Source organism: Montipora capricornis, chromosome 10 (genome assembly GCF_036669925.1).
Source record: "Montipora capricornis isolate CH-2021 chromosome 10, ASM3666992v2, whole genome shotgun sequence".
NCBI lineage: Eukaryota > Metazoa > Cnidaria > Anthozoa > Scleractinia > Acroporidae > Montipora > Montipora capricornis.
In genome coordinates this window covers 56,491,209-56,513,708 of record NC_090892.1, presented here as the reverse complement: position 1 = coordinate 56,513,708, position 22,500 = coordinate 56,491,209, and the positions used below count along the sequence as shown (strand labels likewise).

Sequence of the window (22,500 nt, the reverse complement as noted above, 5' to 3'; positions counted from 1 at the left end):
CTGAATGATAAACCCATAAGAATTTTTAAAACAAATGGAAAGGCACAAAACTTAAGTTAAATCACTTCACGTAATCTTCGAAGAGTGTACAGCACAAAAGCTTCTTTGACATTCTCAATGAGGTGTGCATACATTTGTAAAAATACTCAGCACTACCAAAAGCAAAGAATACTCTAGGTAAAAAATAAGCGTAAGCAAATGCAAAGTTAAAATCCTAACCATTTCCAGACTTCTTTCTGTTCTTCCTTCTTCTTTTTACCTTTTTCCTAAATGTAAGTAAGCAGTGTTTGAAATTAAGTTACACATAACTCAGACATGGAAATGACCATGAGAATGCTGCTTATAACTTGTGTTGTGGGGTTATTTACTCGTAATGGGTACACGGAAAACATATTTTAAGGAGAACAAAAATTGGATAGTAGAAGTTGTAGTATTTACATGATGCAAAACTGCATTTGGAGCCCGACACTGAGGGCAAGGAGGTGACTGTAGCAGTCCAATTTTGCTTAAACTTCCTTGCAAGATGGAACCTCTTGAAATCACTTCACTTAACCCATTGTCTCCTGGGGGTTCCCCATTGACGAGAAAAATTGTCTGGCGTTAGACGGTTTGGGTAGGTTTGGGTATCAAAGGGTTAAAGATTATAGCCAGGACAAACAAGTAGGTTGGTCTAGTGGCTGGCTGGCTGTGAAAGCCCCTCGACATATCCCAGCTATAGGCACCCAACCTCTATTATTTTAGCAATGCAGTTCTTAAATGGTGAGAGATATTATAGAAGGGATCTCACCTCTTTGTCTGTTTTATCGCCTTTCTCTTCCTTCTTTGACTTTTTCTTTGATGAGCCACCTTTCTCTTCTTTTTTCACCGATTTTGACGAGCTTTTCTTCGCACTCTTTGCCTAAAAACAACTCTCATTTTAGCAAGTGTATCATGTAAATCTGGCTTTTTTGTTGTGTTGTATGTTATAGAGCTTACATGTACATGCGTATTATTGTCACATTTGGACAGTTTAGCCTGTATGTAACTTGCTGTGCATGTATGCATAAGCAGCATAGCCTGTTGACTGGCCACCAAGTTACAAATAATATTAAATGCATTTTCCCAGGAGTGACTTGTTTCAGTATAAATGAATGCCCTCTCTGCAAGTTACATCAAAAGTCTGGTTATGACAAATGGAACCAATGGTTTTTGTTTGCAACAGGTGCACACAGAACAATAATAATTAAAATTCATTAAATTTTAAAACTAATGCAAAATATTAACTTAATGACACCCACCAGAGGTTTGCTATCCTCATCACTGTCACTTTCATCAGCAGCACTTTTCTTTCTCTTGCGCTGTGTAATTACAGAACAAAACCATGCAAAAAAAAATCTTCAATCATTCTCAATTTTTATGTCACAGTTCCATTTATAGAATTGTTTAACACGAACCTGAACGATTAACTAATTGATCAGTTCTCTGTCTGTCTGTCTCTGTCTTTGTGAGTGAATGTCACTGACTTGCTGACTGGTCAACTGAATACAATAAATTTATGTTTGAAGTGCTGGTTATGGACGAAATTACTTAAATTGTCTAGCTAAGTGTGAAGATCACTTCTCAATTTTGTGGTTTTTAAAAGAGACACATGAGCCAAGAAAATTCACTCCAACTGAGTGGCTTCATACATGTAGCTCAGTTGGTAGAGCGCATTGCAACGGCATCACAGAGGTCATGGGTTCGAAACCCGTTGAAGCTACATGAATTTTTCAGGTGTTCATAACAGACAATTGCTTTTAAAAGCCAATGGCTCCTATGTAGGAGTGAGACTTGACAGATTTTACTCTGTCTAATGCCAGATGATGTTACGTCTCATCATCTTTTGGGGGGGGAGGGGGGGGGTTACGATCACTTCCCACTTTCATTTTGATTTTACAATACTTACAGATGCTGAAGTACTCGACTTTTGGCCAGGTGTTCCACTTTTTGCTGATGGCGCTTTCTTCTTGTCCTTAGGAGTCTTAAGAGTCTTGTTCTTCCTAATGTAAAAATGTTCCCAATAATAATTTAACTATCATGTAGTCAAAAGATGTTTCAAGTCATTCCTTAGAAGGTGTAAAATATTTTGATCCTGCCATGGCCTCAAATGCGTTGATTGTGCTGACTTTCCAGTCCCTATTAAAGTCGATGAAATGGCATTGTGGACTACAAAACTCTGTACTGCATGACAGCCAAGAGTCTTGTACTTTGCAATCTGTTTCACAACTGGTGAAAATTACACCAAGACAAAACAGTTTCAATCTAATTTAGGCGACTGAAAATAAACGAACACACTATTTTTGTCACACTTGTTAATTGGAAGTTTATCTTTGTTGACATAACATTATGAGCAGGTGTCAAAATGAATGATAAAGGAAAAACATGTCAGGAAAAAATTAGTTGGCACACACATTGGTCAGTTCCACAAACGTATTGACTTTTCATTGTTAATACAAATGTATGTTGCAAACACTTTTGATTATTCACTTTGCACAGCAATGTATGCATTTCTTTTTAGTTAATAATCTTTGAAAAGGGCTTCAAAAATACCCATGCAAAGAGTGAATGGTACCCACCTTGCCTTCAATCAAGGATCCAAATGGAAACATACAACAAAAAGAGATGAAATTGAACACAATTAAAACTAATTACATGCAAAGAGGAAAAAAAAATCTCACTAACCAGTTTTAATGCTTTCAAGCAACCTTCTTACATGTATTAGAAGGATTGGCACTACAACACGATGTCCTAATTTATTGGCAATGACTTGTTATGATACCACATTATGAAACATCAATTATTACTAAACAAGATGTGGTCATTATTGTGACGTAACAAGTCACCATGGCAATGGGAAACCCTATAAAAACAAACTTTATTATTTTTGTCTTTAGTTGCTCATATCTCGAAAACCAACTCCGTGACCCTGATTTTCATTGCTTGAAAGTGATCAGCAGGCCAAGATGAAACTTTCTGCAAAGTTTAAAAACAATCTGTGCAGCAAAACCAGAGCCACCTTAAATCTGCCAAATTAATCTGCACTGAGCATTAAATGAATTTAAAAATTAATTAATGGCCAGAGAAGAACACTCACCAAAGACATATCATCATCTTCATCACCATCAATAATTGGTTTCTTTGCAATATTTGCTCCCTCTGATTTCTTTTCCTTCTTCTCCTTTTTTGTACCTTCCTCTTTCTTGTTCTCTTTCTTTTCTTGCTTCACTGGTTTTCCATTCTTTGCCTTATCATGTTTATCTGGCTTTAAGGATTTGGTCTTTTCTTCAATGGTGCTGTTCAGAGCTGATTGAACCGATTCACTTTTCACTTTGACGGCTGAGTGTCTGTTAAAATCAGAGCAGACAAGGGAAAGATGAAATAAATAACTGATATTTCTTTCTTTTTTAAGCATTTCATTTTAGCGTATACCACACACCCTCTTTACCAGCCAGAGGAAACCTCTTGCACTGGGTATCTTTTAACCAAAAATGGAAGGGGCTTGAGTTGACAAGATGTTTCTATTTAAATTAAAAACAAACAGAGAGCCTCTAAGTATTTTGAGCAATTTTCAGCCACTCTGCAGTTGCAAAATAGAGATACCAGTTTCAACATGGTTTGAGACACTTAAGTAAAATAAATTAATTATTTTTAAGAGGCAGGGAATATTTAATTACTTTGGGTGCCAGCGATTAATTCAATTAAAGACCAGCTTGTTGTAAAACACCCTTTCCGTAAAAGCAGGAGTTCAAGATAACGCTGGTTGTTTTATTCTGACAAAAAACTAATAATGGATTTATTTTTGAGCCGCATACTGACAGAAAAGCATATTACCTGAACAGGCGATAAAAAAGAGGTATGATAAAACTCCTGGTCATGCTTTTATTTGTTTCTTGCATAGTGAAGAATTTGATAGTATGCAATTTGGTCAGTTTAAATGACCTGTCCAGGTGGAGGTGGTTAGCACTTGCACATTGAAAACTCATTAATAATTCATGAGCAAATCAGGCTATTAGGTCAACAATAATATTGAACATCACATGCATGCATGTGTATTAGAATTCTTTATACAAACCATACAGTGTACTTTAATAAGGCATTAAGCTTGTTTTTCTTGTGTGCATGCTGATGTTCCCCTCTCACAATTTAAACGTTTGTTCGGACTCCAGAGGGCCACACTTTGTGAAAAGTTTTTGAAGCCATTCAATGAACTTGCAGGTCATGTTTTCTAGAGCCACTCAGCTTCACATTATGGTTTAAAACCAGACAAAACAATCCTGCTCATTTATGAAAGAGTATTTAACGCCTGTGTCGCAAATAGAGGTTGGGTGCCCAAGGATCTGGGGACTGGTACCAACGACCCAAACCCAGGTCGGTGGAACACCCCATAAGCCTGCCCTACCTGCAACCCAGCCACGAGCCCCGCCCACCACACCAGACCCCAAATCAAGCACCTGTCACACTCAACAGTGAGTTCAATGGAAAAACTATAAAGGAGGGGCCCTGACTCCCCTGAGTAGGGAGAGGAGGGCGGGGAAATACTTGAAAGCACCCGAGCGCCAACACACCAAACACTGAGCCAAGCAAAACCACGAGGACATGCGCAGGCGCACGCAAAAGAACCGCTGACCGCTAGAACTGCCAGAAGACATCCCGGAAAAGCCCCACATGCAAATAACACACGCACACGCTAAAAACGCTGCAGGTACAGCCCCAAAATACTGATAAACTCTAACGCTAACGCCAAGCAATGCCAGACAAACTGGGCAACTTGCTCCTGGTTGTTAACTAAGTTAAATTGCATTTAACCCTATATAAAATATGGTATAATTTTATGCTAAAGTTTATGCATCTAGTAATACAAAAGAAATAAAAAAGGGAAACTCTAAATGCCAGGAGACAACCAGTTGGATAATGGACAAAAAAATGTTGGACTCGAATTTGTGTCCACCGAAAACAAAATTATTATTTTGTCTTCTTGAATCCAGCCATTAGTCTTGTAACTGCAACTAACTCAAATTTCAGCATTTTTTTTTAAAATAAATGTGGGAGTCGCGGTGGCTTCATGGTTAGTGTGCTCGACTCCAGATTGAGTGGCCAGGTTCAGGTCCCGGCCGGGGACATCGTGTTATGTTCTTGGGCAAGACACTTTACTCCAACGGTGCCTCTCTCCACCCAGGTGTATAAATGGGTACCGGCGAAATGCTGGGGAGAACCCTGCAATGGACTGGCATCTCATCCAGGGGGAAGTACAAATACTCCTAGTCACTTCATGCCACAGAAACCGGAATAAGCTCTAGCTCTGATGGCCCACTAGGCTCGTAAACAGACTTGACTTTTTTTTAAAATACATGAACACATAACTCTTAGTTTCAAGTATTTCAAGTAGTGGATCACACATGTACAGTACTAAAGCATATAAAAAGAACAAGATTATAACTACATGACATTGTATACATGCACCAAAACACTTACTTTGCAATGGCCCTGACAGCCTGAAACAAGAACAAAGTAATTAATGGGGTCACATAAATTATAGCAACTCCCACAAAACCAAATCAAAGCCCTATTTTGGGAAACCACTGTCAATGTGCATTATTGGGTTTGTCCTTTTTTCCTCGTAATTCAGTGTTTCTAGAAATTGCATGGTAACTCTCAGGCTGACAAATTGAATGTGATTTGTTAATAGTCTAAGAATTTTCTGATCAAGTGAAGCCCAGCACTATTGTACATACAATTTGATGGAGGCAGTCTCTTTGCAGAAAGACAGCATCAGGGACTATTGTAGATTATAGTTCACCACTAAATTTTCTCCGATTCTTATTGGTTTAAATTGATCACGTGACGCGATAGTGTTCGTCTGCGGAGAGACACTATCAGCCCATAGTGCCCGTCCGAGGAAAATACCTGGATGGATAGTAGTCGTCCGCTGAAAATACCTCTGTAAACAAGCGGCCTTATGGAAAATAAACAATCGAAATTGTATTAAGAGGATTTTTGTTTGTTTTCTTTTTCAAATTTTACATTGGCTGACACGGCTTTTGTCTAATAAAGTTGAAAATAATTCAACATGATTTTTGAGCTGGCGCGCGGAAGAAAATTTAGTAGCGAACAATAAAGACAATAGAGTGTTTATGTCTCGGAACTATCGGTCTGATAGTTGCCCCTTGGAAATTTGATGTTTTTAAAACTAGCATTATTTGCCCTCGAAGCTTCGCTTCTCAGGCAAATATTTGTTTTAAGAACATCAAATTTCCGCGGGGCAACAGGGTTTTTGTTATGATTTTTAATAGCAGGGACAATTGAACATATAGCAAGGACCAGGATGGCGGCTCTGCTGCCATCTTGGCACGCTGTGCCAAGTTGGGATAGGTGTGGTAGGGGGTCGTCCCCCTCCCACTAGGGGGTAAGGGGGGCCTCCCCCAGAAAATTTTTGAATTTGTGAGGCCTAATGGGTACCTTTGGGTAAAATACTGGTCAATTTTCCGCTTCATTTCCTACGCGCTATGGCTGACCATAACCGACTAACATGCACAGTGTCTCATTTTTGAAGAAATTTACTTCCGGCAGCCGTATTAGAGCCCGCCATAGCAATTTGTTTAAACTCCCTAATGACGAAAGCAGGGCACGCCAATCAATGTGTTTTCTGTTACTTGATAACATCTTGTCATGAACTCCAAATCAGCTACACGTACATGTACGCAAATTGTGGTACAACTAACAATACCCAGTAACAGAGAAATAAAGCACGATTTGGTTTAAGAAAATATTAAATAATAAAATACAAATATCGGTTGACTATTCTCTTCATATTGAAAGAATCCTTGTACAACCTGCGCTTAAAATAGCCGGGACAAAAATAAAAATAGCAGAGTAAAGGTCCCGGTGTCCCGGCTTTAACAAAAACCCTGGGGCAACGATCAGCCGATAGTTCCTCGACAGAAACACTCTATTGTTTAATTAGTATCACCCAACTAGCGGACTAATGCAAATCCTGCATTTTGATTGGCTACGCTACTAGACGACCATTAGTAATAGTCCTCAAGTAGCGAAAAGCGTGACGCTTTCTTTCGTTTTATCCCCAAATAAATATCTCTTCAACTTGCATTTGCCAACTTTATTATTGCCTTTTCTGTCTGACTAGTTGGACGATACCAAAACAATTAAACTCTTCGCTCTCAAGGGCCATCGGTCAATAGCCCACTCGGCAGAGCAAGATTGGCACAGTGCCAAAGCAAATCATATATACATGTAGGTATATAGACTACTATGTACATAAAATGGGGAGGGTACAGTACTAAAAGTATTTTAGTAATCAATGGTAATTCTCTTCATCCTAAATACTCAAAACAATGACTCTGACTTCTTGAAAAGTAGTTTCCAAGAGTACAGTGCAATCATTCTATAAATGCATGTACAGTGTTGCACACTCACCAAAGGGACATCATCATCATCATCATCACTCTCCATCCGCCCTGACGCAGCACGTGATTGTTTCACCTGACCAATGATTCAGATCAATTAATTAAAATACTTCTGTTTGCAATACACCAAACAAGTGTTGGTGACCATTAAGGAGGGGAGTTGGGTCACACATAACTGAATTGGCAATTTTTTTATTAGAAATTGCCATATCCTCCTTTTGGGTTTGACATCAATCTCTGATCCACGGAAAGGCAATTTATCCCGTGGATACAGGGCTGTCATGATGCTCCGAAAATAACTTGGCTTAACTACATTGTAATTTTAGTATCGTAGCCAGCTTAAGGTCGAAATCATGATTTTGACCTTATCTCCCAGCCTCATTCATGGTATTTCCAGGCCTCATACGGGTCCAATTATGTGTGATTGTGTTGTTTAATGTCATCATTACACTCGTAGGTAACCGCCTCTTCTTGCAGCAATGGTTGAATACAATATCCCACTGTCACCTCCCAAAAAAAGCCCTGTGATAACAACCCATCATTTTAAAAAACAAAGGTGAGGTATGGTATATCAAAATTATACAGAGATAACTATTAGATAACAAACCTCCTTATCAAAGGAGGCCAGCAAAAAAGCATGACTACAGGTCATAACCCTTAACAAAAAGAACAACATTACTCTGTTAGGGTATCTAATATAGTAATTCTTTTGGGAGATAAAAGTTGTGCTAAGTGAGTAATCCATTTGCAAGTATTAATGTTAATGGCATAATGCACCCTGGGAAGGATGATAGACTAGCTGCTTATAATGTTAATGGGCAAGTAGCCAAGTGGAAAATAAAATTTACTTACCGGTGTTGTCACCTCTTTTTTAATGGCAACTTCAGAAGAACGGTGGATGTTTGGTGGATTAGATCTATTTAGAGGTGATGTGCTTGGATCTTGGTTCAATACAGAATTGACATGAGGTTTATGCAGGGTATTCAACAAGGACTGCTTAATTGGACTGTGTGTTGATCTGAATGAAAATGTATTCAATTAGGCCTGTAAACAATCAATAATAATTATTGCTCATTGTCGATGGTAACTTAGTGACTGTTTTAGTCCTACACAAAAAAATATCATGTTACATGTACGTTGACAAGCAGGCACAAACAAAAGCAAACCTGAAAGCCATACCCAGATTTTGATTATTAGGTTGGATGCTCTCAACTGCTGAGCTATACGGAAACACCTGAGAGCATGACCATTAGACTACATGTATTGCAGGTTCAAGTGACAACAGTTTTCCAGCTTTACTGCTGCATGTACAACTATGACTTGCTTGTAACATGTACACCATCTGCTCTGTTTAATTCATTGCTTCCTTGCTTTGGCCCCAGAACTTGGGTAAAATGTGATTTGATTTTGAAGTCTACCTAGTTAGTGAAGCACTTGTGTCTTCTATAATATAGGGAAGATATTGTTGATGTCACCGATTGTCATTAATGTGCCAACCAGAGCCTCATTGGTTGTCAAAACAAGGGTATTTTGTTCCTGAGGTTGGCACATTTGAATAACAAATGCAATGCGTGTAAACAGATACATGTATCTTCCCTATTATAATGTACACGCTTAAGACTTCTATAACTGATTAATTAATGATGGGGACATTGTTTTTGCCTGCTTAATCCACTGACACCTCAAATGCCCTCAAGGATATCCCCAGTTGACAAGTGGAGTAGTCTGTTGTTAACAGACATAACTGATTAGAGTATAATGTGAAGTGCTAGTTTTGTACCCCATATGAACTATGTGAGCGTTAGCCCTACTAATGGAAATGGGCCCACACAAGGACGGAGAAAAACTCTGACCAGGGTGGGAAATGATAGTCTGTATGGTCTGGTGATGATCTGTATAGTCTGGTGTTAGACAGGGTAAAATCTTTGAAGGACGTTCCCGCAAAAATCTTCCCACATTGAAATTTGTTTAATTTCTCGCCTGAAGTTAGGTCATAAATTACTTATTCCAAAAATGAAAAAAGAAATGGGGGGTCACCGACTTTGTTTTGGAGAAAAAGGCAAGGGAAAAATGCCCTAATTTCGATAGATAGGTCGTCATGTAACAAGATTGATGCAGTCTCATCTACTCATCCATCGAAAATCATAAAAATAATATGTTAGAGTGAAGGTTTCTGTGCATAGACATAGAGGAGTGGGTTTTTTAGATAATTGCATGCCACTGGGAATGTCGTAAACAGTAGAGTTAATCCTTAACGAGTGTTTTTGCAAGCCCTACCCATTGTGACCACTTCTGGAACTCAGGACACGCGGAAAAAAAAATTTAAAAAAGATAACTTCTTACATTGTGATTTTCTTCATTTCATCATATTTTGTAGATTGTAAGAAGAGCAAGTGATTCATGTCTTAAGAAATAGGTGTCACCGCTGATTTAAACGAGTAAAATCGATGTGATGTTGCGAAGCTCTTGGAAAATTTAGTTTGTCACGATTTTGCGTGACCTGTCAGGGAAGGTGTGGAACCTACCACAGGCTCGACCGATGAAAGGTTTTTGTAAAAAAACTTTTTCACGCATAGCAAAGAAGTTCAACCAGGTGCTATCTTTATTTGGAAATAAATGTGCCATTCTTTAGACGACCTGGAAATTTTCCCCCGGCATTTTTGTCAACATAAGATCTTAACCTAATGCTTGAAGCAACGCGCGACATATTACAGTCGCGTTACCTGTGCAGTAAAAGTTGCGCACAAACAATTAGCGTCAACGTTCTTAAGTCTCACTCCCAGCGGCCCGTTTCTTGAAAGTCCCGAAAACTTTCGGACCCGAAAAGTCATTTGAGAAACTGCCAACTGCTTGTCTTGGAAAGCCGATCTTTTAACATGTTTTCAAGGTAACAAAAATAAAAATAATTATGAAGTTTGACGAATTAAATCATCTCCGTTGGAATTGTGACACCCGAAAATGGCCCGTAAAGTTTCGGGACTTTCGAGAAACGGGTCCCAGGAGTCAATGGCTTTGAGTTGATGAGAAGGTCCAATCCACCTTTTCACTTTATTTTGAGGATGTTTCTTATTTATGGTAAAATAGGAAGAGGGTACACTATAAAAATAAAATAGGAAGAGGGTACACTGTAAGGCACTGAATAAATGGAATGTGCAGTTTTGCCTTTCTTGATCACCTTTCCTTCAGTTTCCTAGTACAATTTTGAAAAAACGTTGAATTTGACATTAATGTGGTGAATGAAATATCCCAAAAATGTTTCACAAAGACAACAAACACCAAAACAAACTGACTGATTGGCGAGAAAAAAGTACTCTCCCTCTCCCCGAAAGGAAATTATTGTCACGATAAATTCTTCTGGCATCCTATTCCGCCGCAGTCAGCGCTGTTACCGTGATCAAAATGTCCGTCAGGCTAAAAAGATTAGGTGTCCTCACCTTTCACCATCCTTATTGAGTTGGAATCAGCATAATCAGGGATTCAGCCGAACCAGCATGATGCAAAAGAATAGGTAGCACGTTAATACACAAGCTAAACGAATCGCATAACCAAATAGCACTTTGTTTCGCGTAAAACGATTGAAGATGGCTTTGGTGAGTTTCAAAAACAGACTTACGTGCGAAGATGTGAGCTTGATTTTCTTCTTGTCAGGCCCTAGGACATGAAAAATGTTCATTAGATCGTCGAAAATAATCGCGCTTCTTCCGCACTTTCTAATGTTCAACGAGAAACAAAATATTTTAATTCCCCTTTGTCAAGGCGGCTTCAAAGACGATCACGACATTGATTTAATTCAATTGAAATGCACGATCTTTCTTCCACTTTTATACGAGAGAGCTGAATTGCGATGTCGTTGGATTTTTCTTTAGCTTTTTTTTTTTGACAAAATAGATATCGAGAAGATGAAATGACCTTTTCGCAGTAAGTAATCACGAACACCAAATAAGGAGGAAACAATATTATTATGATCGATCAGGAGAAATGGACATGAACGTGAAATCCACATCGCCACTGGCCCATTTCGCGTGATACTCGAGGCTTCGCTAACTTATTTAACTGCCGATTTCTCTGCCTAAAGATAACGTATACAAAATAAAAACTGATCAATTCATTTATTTTCTAGAGAAGGAGATTAACTTTTCAATGTTATGGGCAGGGACAGATAGCTGGCATGCCAAGCAATGGGGGCAGAATAAAAGCTTACATGTGCTTCGGTGTTTAATTAAGGAAGAATTCAACAGTATTTTGAGCGATAAGTAGAGAGATACAGCCTCTACCTTGGTTTTGTTACAAAGAAACGAGGGCGAAAAAGTTAGGAGTTATCCCGGTAAAGGATTAGGCAAATAAAACACTGTAAGCACTGGTGATTTGGAAGTACTGATTCGCAGAAATTGAATGAGCGGTCGGGTCGGCCAAGACTTAACGTTACCTTCATCTTTAATACCTCCCGGCTTTTGTTTTCTTTGCGCCTGAAACGGAATAAAAACACCGCTTACACGTCACTTCACGACAGAAACTTCACCATCCCTTTCAAGCTTTCCCAAAGAAGGACAGATTCCACAGAAAACTTTTGTTGTTTTCAAAATAGGAAATCGGTGCTCACCAAAGGAACGCTACCGTTTCCTTGAGATTCACTTGCCGACTGCATTCAAGAAATATTGCTCTTTAGAGGCAAGCTCTAACCAAGCACGAAAAAAGCGTAGAAAACACACAACCATTCCCCAAGTTAATCCACATAAAACGGATTCAACAACTATTTTACCTGCTTAACTTGAACGAGATGTGGGGTAGTTTCTCCGTTCATTCTACACAAATTCGACAAAATTTTTTCTAAGTGTCGACGTTTCCCAACGAGCGCGATGAACAAAAGAAATGGCTAAGTCTCCACTTACAGCTTGTACGCAGGCGCCAAGATCACGTGATGTAATAATCACGGCAGTCACTGCCCTGGTAGGTATCCCGTGGGGAGAATCCTTTTTGTTTTCTTAGAAACTCTTTCATTTCCCAACTTATTAACAAGCGGCTGATTTCATGTTTACTTTCTATGGATGAACTAAAATTCAATGAAAGTTACACAAATCTCTTATCATCAGAGAATCTGGGTTAGTTACGAACTTTTTAAAAGACGTACTTGTAAACATTTTTTTTTTATGCAAGGGCCAGCTGAACAAAGTAGCAGCGCCGGATCCTGGGAGATCTAACCGGCAAATAATGTGTAGAATTAAAACAAAAACAATACTGCATGGCTGGCTGTACGGCTGTGAGGGTAAAAAAAAAAGACAAAAAAAGCATGCTTGGTTATCGCTTCAGAGGAGAGACTCCAACTTATGAGGAAGGCCCTAAACAATACAGTTTTCCTGACCACATTAAGCTTAAGGGAAGAATCACTCGCCAGTATAATCCTAAGAAGTTCATTCAACCATGCTCATCAGGAAAAACTTATAAGTTGAGTTTTTTTGCTAGAAAAATTTTAATTGATTCTGTGATTGAATCTGAAACATATGATGGCTCAAACGGAGCCATAAGTAATTTAATTATAATTGGTTACAACAAGTATTTGATAGTGTTTATTTTCACTTATATCTATTTTAATATATTTCTTATTTATTTGTAAGTGACCTGTATGTCGATGCTGTGAGTTATACCTGACCACTTCTATGTAATGGAAAACCTTTGTAGATTAAAGATGTAGATGTAGATCAGATTTTGGTCATCGAATTTGGCATTTTTCAAGGTGGCTAATACTAGCACTTCCCTCTGGACCCTTTCCCAAATTTTGGCCTCCACTTGATCTTTGGTAAACCCTGGAATGATCATATAACTATTGTCTGGGTTCCTTCTGCAGGTACTGGAGCACAGATTACGTAAAACAAATGAAACAAAAGACAGAAAACAAAACAACTCCAAATAAAGACTAATCGCAAGTGACCAAAAATACAATACTTTCCGGTACGTGCAGATAGATCCATTGTCTGTAACAAGATAATTGAAGGCCCACCTAGGGACATTCTGAAGAGGAGCTATAAAGATACAATGGAGGGCGTGAAGGAGGACTGTCAATACGTTCTGATGATGTAAGCCGCTGACTCAAAGAGACGAAAAGTGACTTCGCCGGGCCGTTGGCCAACCGCCAGGTCATAGACAATGTTTTTTGTTGTTCTTTTTAGCGCTTTTGCTGTTTTAAATGCGAAGACTCCCGTTATCATTGGTAAGTTTGGTGACGATCACAGCTGTGAAGGTAGAATTCTTCTTAAAAGTCGATCGATATCTGTTCGAACTCAAGTTATCGTTTGCGTAACCGGAAAAGCATACGCAATTGCAACACTGGTAATACAATCCTTTCTAAGAATTTGCGAGTGATTAACTATGATTTTGTGCGTATATATTTTATTTAGATGATTCTCTATTAGTTTGCAGGAATGTATTTAGGGATGAATGCGTTAGCGTTGTTTGATTTTGCCATTTGCGACGTGGCTTTTTTACATACACAGCTGTACTCCAATTTCACAAGATCGCCCGGTTTACGACACAATTCTTGTGTTAGGTATCATGACCTTTGCATTTTTTGTCATGTTCATCCATGCCTATGGTTTCCTAAACAATCCAATAGTCTCACTGGAAACCCTGAGCAAAATGAGGAGTAACAACATAATTGAGGATCGCTCACATGTGATATTAATTAAAGCATCACTAAGGCTTAAAAAGATCTTCAGGGGACACAAGAAGAAGTCACTGTGTTGGTGTGATTATTCTTTAAAGCTCCCTAATATCCATATCCTCAATGCTGTCTAGGTCTCCTCCACATATTCATCACATCTTCAATCTCTGTTTTAAGGAATAGAAAGGATAAGCATGACGTTTTATACGCCAAACGGCAAACGTCTGAGTGAAATTAGGGTTTTGCCAAAAATGCAAGAACCCTGCGTGATATTAGCTCATTTCTGTCCTGTCAAGCAACTTCTCAAGTGAATGAGACACATTAAATTGAGGGAATTTTCACGCTTTTACGATAAGCAGGAGCCTGCCGTTCCCCGTTTGGCTATAAACGAATAACCTCTCCAATATTACTTATTCTCCACACCCCCATCAACTGATTGGGGAGGCAGTGTGGCCCAGTGGTTAGAGCGCTTGAGATCCGGAGATCCCGGGTTCAACACTCGCTCTGTCGACTCGTTGAATTTGATCCTGATAGTCCCTGGTTCAACTTCCCAGCTGCTCTTGTAAATAGCCAACTGGTTTGCCTCCAACTGTTGGGATTCTTAACAGTTATTGTTGTTCTGTTCTGTCGTTTCGTTGTGTTTCATTGGCCCTGAAACCCTGTACCTTCTTTTTTTCTTCAGATTTTGAAAGTGTCCTTGCTTTTAACACCTGTTTGGCAAAATTTTGAGCTTTGATTTTTATCCAAACTTGAAAGCCCATTTACTTTAAGTGTAAGTTTTGGATTTCATGGTCCGTCATTGCTCTTGTTCAATTGGACCGATTAGATCTTACAGTGTTGGATTTTGGGAAAAGTAACATCATTTACTCAGTCACTAGCTTAAAATTTCAACGTGTAAATGCAGCGTATTATACATGTCACACATAACTTACTAAAGTAAAAAGTCTGAAAGCCCGAAACTCCTGTGTTACATATTAATTCAGCCATGTACACATCCATTGCATTATTAAACTAGTGAGTCTTTGAAGTCATTTTCTCCTTGATCCAGCTCTCTCAAGTTAGTAATGGCAGAGCATTAAATATAGGAAAATTCCAGTAAAAATGAACAGGTGCCTTTTTTTATTCAAGGCTTAAAACTTGGGTCACTTATAGTTTAGAGAATATACAATAATTATGAAAGTCATCCGGTGCTACATGTGTATAGGACTGTGGATTTGAAACCATTTGTTCTAAATGAAAGATTGGGGCCCTTAAGCAAGACGGTGGCTATGGGAACGTCACATAACAATAGGTTTAAACTAGCAAAAACAATACTTCTGCACGCCCTGCATGTGTGCTTTACATTTTGATACATTTCTTTGCTGTTCTCATCTTGACAACAACGTGAAATAATCAAATTTGAGGTCATGTGGTGGATGAGAGCACCTGATGATGAATTCTCAATTTTCTCTCTAAATATCCACACCATTCTCACAGTTTCCAAGGCGAATGACGTGGAGTTTATCGCAAAATTATTACAGTAATGGGTTATAATATTTTTAGACAACGTTCTTGTAGCCGTCATTGTCGTGCTTGATTAAGGTTCCCTATTATTCGCTATGCAGTTTTATGGCAAACAAGACTCTTTTAACATTGTATTTTTAAACTATGGGATTGCATGTACTAAATACACTGTTTGTACTTGAATCCATTTATTGCTAGAGAATTCTTTCTTTAATATATAAAACAATCATTGTCTGTCTTTTAAGTTCCTGGAGATGGAGGAAGTCAACTTCAAGGTCGCATCAACAAAGCACATGTGCCACATTTTTGGTGTGAAAAGAAATCAAGTTCATGGTTCGACTTATGGCTGAGTGTAGAGTCTCTCTTACCAGAGGCTGTTGAATGTTGGGCTGACAACATAAAGTGAGCTTAAAATCTTCTTAGTTTTTAGTATTTTTTTTAGTCCCATTAAAATTTTTGTTAAGAATTCAAGTGGTGTTACCGGTAATCGAAAGAGATACATGTATCACTGATTTGGGAGTCTTGTTAGACTGTTACAGGCTTACATGTATGTACAAGTGACACTGATAATTTTTTTTTTTTCTACTCATGATTTCTTCTGTGAGATGCACTGTAGAATAAGGCTGTGAAATGTCTTTTTTTTGTCCGCTGGGTAAAATCAGAGATGTTCAGTTTAACATACATGTAAAGCAAAAGCTAAGAAATGGAGAAAGCGGTGAGATGAAGAGCCTGAAACAGTCCTTTTGAGATTTGAGATCTGCTCCTTTTTGTGCATTGCAAATCTGTCAGCTCATCAAAGAGGAGCAAAGCAAGTACATGTACATGTAGAAACATTCAGAAATGATCCTTTCATGTACTTGGCTGTGAAATGTTCAAGTCATGTTTGTTCGGATCAAGAATTTGGAATGAGCCCAGAAACCTATTGAAAGAAATCTTGAAGAAGATTCAGTTACATTTGCTTGAAGCATAAACCCAGTTTATGAATTTGGAAGATTTGCACAACAGCCATTCCCTGCTAGCAGAGGTCTCTTCTCTTTTGCGTTCGCTGGGCTCACGAGTGTGGGAAAAGACACCTCTGCCATGATCCATCGCTAATGCCAGATGATTTTACTCATCAATGGGGAACCCCCGGGAGTCAACCAGGAGTGACTGTGGTCAATTTTTTGTCAGTTGTTTTGTTATATTTCCGCATGGAAATGAGCCACACATTCCTTTCCCTTTGTTAAGTAAATGTGATATGGAAATCACGTGTGGGTTACGTACATGTACATGTAGGAAACAATCCATGCTGTGTAGATTGCTCCCTTGGGAGTGTCAAAGTATCAACTTCTTCTTTGGATGAAGCATGAAAGAGACATAAGGCCTGTACGCACTGGGCAAATTTTTGTTTATTTTGCAAAAAAATTTGTCGTCATTTTCGTGATACAAGTGCTCACTGTGGGGGAGGAACGCATGACGAAGCCCAAAGAGTGTCAGCCATCGGTGGAGTCTCCATCTTGGAGCTGGCTGCCAATAGCGGAACCTCCAGAATGTCTCAGGCACCAAACCTCCACTTACCGACACAGTTGTTAACAAGAATAATAATTTGTTGAGTTACAGCTTCCCAGGGCTTTTCCAAAACTGTTTAGCCATACACCCAGAATTGTGCTAGGCTCATCTGCTTGGTTTATTTCTTGCATGCCGGTAATTTATTTCTTAAATGCTTCCTTAAAATTTAGATACTGTAGCTGTCAGTGTGTTCCATCACCACTTTGAATTTTATGCCTTATTTTTACAATGACATTTATCACGATTATATGTGAAGATCTGAACTTAATTACTTATGGTCAAAACACCATGTCGGGCTCTCCATTCCCTCTCTTATACATGTAGCCCAATCCCTTACTTTTGACCATGTGCCATTCAAGAGCAAATTGAATCAAAGGCTGTTTCGGAATAACCAATTGGAGAGCCTGTTGGTAGGATACTGAAGAATAAAATTTGGTTCTACAAACAATGCCCAGAAAAAAAATATATTAATATCAACCGTGTTTGTGTGGTAGTCGTGTGGTACAGTGCGGTAGATGACATTTAGAAAAAAACATTACATAACTGGACATCAGTGATGATGTAAAACCCTCATGAAAGTCGTCAGTGTTCGGAGAAAAGTTGAACACAATTCTTCATTTCCAAGATACACCGCCCAATCACAAATCTTCAATTTTCTCAAGTATTAAAACCTTCTGAGCAAGATGCATACATGTATTTAATCCCTAATTACTTGTAGTAATCACAAGATAAAAATATCCACATTCCATGGTACGACACTACAACTTTCAGACCTGATTTATCATTTGAATGATAGCCTTTGGAAAACGACTTAAGACTGCCTTTTGTAGACAACAGATTGACCTTTAGAGATCTCTCAAGGTCATTGTTTCTTCAAAACTGGAACTCCCTCGTGAATATTGTATCAAGTTGCTGTTACTTGTTTATTAAACCACTAGTCAAGACTGTACACAAAATAATAGAATGTTTTACGAGTTCTCCCATTGACTGTACTTGAGATTCACCGTTCTTTTGACTTTTACAATGTACAGAAGTTACATGGCATTGCTAGATTATTTTTATTTTTTTAATGCAATAGACTTGCTTACAATGATTCTACTAAAAAGATGGGTGATTCCCCTGGAGTTGAAGTTCGAGTTCCTTATTTTGGCTCAACGGAGAGTGTGTCTTATTTGGATCCATCCCTTTATCACCCTGGAGAGTACTTTGCAGATATGGTAAATGCACTGGTAAAATTGGGACTTGTGGATGGTTTGTCAATAAGAGCTGCACCATTTGACTTCCGTTATGCACCAAGTAAGGATTAGGTTTTATGTTATTATCGTTAGAGCGATTTTCAAATGAGTGTTGTAAAACCAAAACCAAAGTAATTGCTTTGGCAAATCAAAAAGGACGGAGACAATCCAGTAAACCAATCAAAACTCGAAGTAATTACACATATAGCCGACACAAAGCATGTGCATGCTCGAGCCTTGGTTTCACTTCTGATTGGTTGAAAAAGTGTCGCAAGAACTTTGAACCAATCACTGAGTGAAGTAATCATAAACCAAAGTAATTCGCTAATTACTTTCGATACTCAATTGAAAACCGCTCTACGATGATAATAATATTATAAACAATTATTGGATGAGGTTTTTGTGATATCCAGAATAATCAAGGTCGAGGTAAGGGTTATCAGCCGAAGGCTGAGGCTGATAACCCTTACCGAGATGCATTGTGCGAAAAAAATGGTCACGACAGTGAGTGGAGCTGTTAATTTATTTGTCAACGAGTAAACCATATACAAATCAGCGGCACATAATTCGATTGACAAAAAATTTTAGGCATTAGACAATATTTGAAAAATTGAAAAAAAGCTTGATGAGAAAGTAAATAGCAATAAATAAGTAACTGAAGAAAACAAACCTGGAAGTCATTTTTTTACTTCTTTACTGATGGCAAGCAACACAAAGTGCACAAACCTGACATGATTACCCTTAGAAATCATGCACTGTGGTCATACATGACATGATAACCCGTGACCTTGAGTGACCTTGACATGATAACTGTATAATCTGCAGTTATGATGTCACAGGTGCTGATTTTGAAAATTTACTGTAGGCTTTCGGCCAATCACAAAAGAGGTAGAGAGTTGAATGTATAATAATTGTTATTATTGTCCTACATGTATCTCCGAATGCAAAGTTACTTGTTAATAAATTTAAAAATGTCTATTTTTATTATATTGTAGATTCAGCGCAAGAGTACTTTGACAATTTAAAGTCTTTGATTGAAGACACTTACATCAAGAACAAAAAGTCGAGCGTTTTGTTACTCTCACACAGCCTTGGCTGCCCCTACACACATCATTTTCTAAGCAAGATGTCACAAGACTGGAAAGATACCCACATTAGAATGTGGGTCACCATTTCAGGTGCCTGGGCTGGCTCAGCTAAGAGTATGCGTGTGTATGCATCAGGATCAAACTTGGGATTTCCTGATGTCTTTGTGGAGCCACTGAATCTAAGGACAGTTTTAAGGACTTATGAGAGCACAGCTTTCTTGCTTCCTAGCAAAGACTTTTGGGATATGAAAGAGGTAAGTTGGTATCTAGATTGTTATTTGTCATGATTACCGGTGTAACCATTAAATCCAAGGCATTTAAATGACATTAAAAATGACAAGAAAGAGTGAAGTGGTCCTCGCATTTATCTGGAAGATTTTAAGGACGGTGCCTACTATTGTTATTGCACATACGTTCTGCGCATCTTCAGATACTCAAATTTCCTATCGCTGATGCTTACTAATGCAGGGATATTTTTGCGCGGTTTAAAACTATGCAGATAAGGTAGGTCTTCGTAAGTACTCTTGGTATCCAAAAAGAAAATTGGGGGTAACCGTGCATTCTTTAGACATAATTGAGCTTCAAATTGAGAAAAAACGCCATACAATGCTTTGTATTTTAGATCTTTTTACAAATATTGTTCATGAATTATCTTTGAAAAATGCGTGGTTACCCCCAATTTTCTTTTTGGATTTCTGTAACACTTGTTAAGATCTACGTACCTTTCCTGCATAATCGTAAATCGGGGCAAAAATACCTTGAATTAGTAGACACCGTCCTTAAGCAATTGCCTGTTTTAGACAGCTGAGAAATTCAGGTGGTATCAATTGGAGTCAAACCTCCTGTGATGCCAGTGCAATGCTCTACCTACTGAGCTATGAAGCCACTCAGGTGGGAGCAGGTCAATTTTTTGGGCTCACCTGTTCCTGTGAAACTCAAAGGATTCCATGTATTGAATGAAAGATGATGTTTTAAAACGTGTAAGAACAAAAAATAATTTTGGCATTGTTCTCTGTTTGTTTGATTGTGATTTTTATAGTCTTGACTTTTTTCATACAGGTTATTATTGAAACTGCCAATCAGAACTACTCACTGGGTAATCTGAGAGAATTTTTCCTGGACATCAATTACCCTGCTGCCATTAACATCAGTGGGCAGGTCCCACCTGTCTGGATTGATGATCCACCTAATGTACCATTGTATTGTCTCTACGGAACTGGTATTCCCACCCCAGAGACATTTAAGTATGCAGTAAATGAGTTTCCAGATACCTTTCCAAAAACGTTCTTTGGGGATGGTGATGGTACTGTCAATATTCGCAGCTTAAAAGCTTGTGAGAGATTTGTAAACAAACAACAACAGAAAGTAGTCATGAAGTCATTTTCCACAGCTGAGCACATAGGCATCATTAGCGATTCCAGGGTGATTGAGTATGTTACGAAGTTATTCCTTTCACTTGATTAACATTTTTTATGATTATTATGATGGAGGTCTTTAGTGTCTTTAATCACAAAGTAAGTCCTGCTGTGACTATTTTACCAAAACAGTGGATATTTGTGTATGGGTGCCTGTGCATGCACTCTGTTTATTAATAATAATTAATTAACAATTATTCTACGAGGGCGCCCTGTATGTGAAGTGATATAAAACATGCGGAGTTGGTTATAATCATTAATTAAAAGATATCCAGCAAGCCCAAGTAGAATAATATTGTTTTATTAATCCAGGATCAACAACTCTTCCACTGAAGCATCAATTTCTGCCTTGAACAATTTCAGTCCATTTTTTCTCAGAGCTGCAGACATTTAAATGTTTTCAGCTCGCTTTAGTGCTGATGGGTTCCTTGACCATATTAGGTACAGCAGGTATATCAACTGATAGCCTGTGTCCAGCAAGCCAATGAAAATGCTGGAAATCTGATGTCTGTAGTTCAGTTTTTAATAATTATTGATATTCTCGATAATTACAGTTATTCTGTGTTAGTGTAGGCAGGGTTGTTGAATGCAAGACAAGGCTTAATGTAGTTTGCAGTGCATATGACCATGATGTGTTAGCATGGAGCTCGGAGTGGTGGTCTTCATCAACTTGAACTTTGCAATATGTCAAAAGTTCTCTCATCCACCAATTGGTTGATATGTATTTTTCTATGGATTTGGTTTTCTCCAAGGCAATAATGATTGTTTTATACTTCATTGTCAGTGAATTCCATCTCTGCAGAGACGTAAAGGTATCCATTATCCATAACTGTCCAATCTAATGCTGGTAAAATTTAACAGTTTGTATCTGTGAAATGTCACAAGGGTTAAATGTTCAGGTGATGGGCAAAAAGAGGTTCAATATAAAATGGCACTTGACCTCTGGCATCTCAAAAATATAATAAAACTGTCTCTTTGCCACTGCTCAGTGCCAATCCACAAGTCAGTGTTAATAAATTAGATTATAGTCAGGTTCAATAGATGATTTTAAGATTCCTTCATGATATAAAAATTAATACAAAAATATTTTTTGTCTCAGTTGTCACAGTGTTTTGGATATTCACTAAAAAGAAGGAAAAAGTAAACAAATGTTAGCTTGTTTTTCGTAGTCGAAACCAAGAAGATAGTTTTAGTAAATTGTGAAAAAAAAACCCAAAATAAAATAAAAGGGTTTTTCCTTAGTTCACAATATTGAGCGTTGTCCATGAAATTTATAGTCATTTTTATGGCAAGAATTAAAGAGTGAACATCACAAAAAAGAACAGTAAAAAAAAAAAGATAATAATATTTGCCTTCCTTTGTGGCAACTAGCTAGCCAATTAATTTAAAAGAATATATTTAAATCAAATAAAAGGTTTATGCTTGTGATCAAACATTGGATGGCATAAAGCTCTGAGCCATTGCTTTGAAATGCAGCCTTCTTGTTTGAGGAGGATTTTTTCATTATCTGATTGATACTTACCAGTAGATTCAATTTTCAGTGGAAAAGAACCCAGTTCAACTTTCTGTTCAAGTATTATAGAGAACATATAAAAGCCATTAATTGGAAATCATTTC

General features: G+C 38.1%; 3 protein-coding genes across 3 annotated transcripts in view; 1 reads left to right on the top strand and 2 right to left on the bottom strand.

Moving 5' to 3' along the window:
• The window catches only part of LOC138021567 (DNA topoisomerase 1-like), an 18,994-nt gene extending 18,121 nt beyond the window's left edge, over positions 1 to 873 (bottom strand). The window contains exons 1-2 of the mRNA XM_068868468.1: positions 788 to 873; positions 220 to 266 (exon numbers count right to left, since the gene is read on the bottom strand). The gene's annotated coding sequence lies outside the window, so the exon portion shown is untranslated. The remainder of the gene's footprint in view (positions 1 to 219; positions 267 to 787) is intronic.
• Positions 874 to 3,061: 2,188 nt separating this feature from the next.
• Positions 3,062 to 8,616, bottom strand: LOC138021060 (uncharacterized). Its single transcript, XM_068867934.1, has 5 exons — positions 8,606 to 8,616; positions 8,292 to 8,457; positions 7,450 to 7,515; positions 5,491 to 5,510; positions 3,062 to 3,362 (listed from the first exon to the last, which is right to left on the bottom strand). The coding sequence occupies exons 1-5, from the start codon at positions 8,614 to 8,616 to the stop codon at positions 3,077 to 3,079; spliced, it is 549 nt and encodes a 182-aa protein (XP_068724035.1). The 3' UTR covers positions 3,062 to 3,076.
• A 4,868-nt stretch (positions 8,617 to 13,484) lies between these two features.
• LOC138021568 (lysosomal phospholipase A and acyltransferase-like) overlaps positions 13,485 to 22,500 on the top strand; it is a 9,508-nt gene continuing 492 nt past the window's right edge. The window contains exons 1-5 of the mRNA XM_068868469.1: positions 13,485 to 13,644; positions 15,843 to 15,999; positions 18,224 to 18,441; positions 19,376 to 19,722; positions 20,528 to 22,500. The exon at positions 20,528 to 22,500 is cut by the window's right edge and continues 492 nt beyond it. Coding sequence (XP_068724570.1) covers positions 13,581 to 13,644; positions 15,843 to 15,999; positions 18,224 to 18,441; positions 19,376 to 19,722; positions 20,528 to 20,932 — 1,191 coding nt within the window. The 5' untranslated portion in view covers positions 13,485 to 13,580 and the 3' untranslated portion in view covers positions 20,933 to 22,500. The remainder of the gene's footprint in view (positions 13,645 to 15,842; positions 16,000 to 18,223; positions 18,442 to 19,375; positions 19,723 to 20,527) is intronic.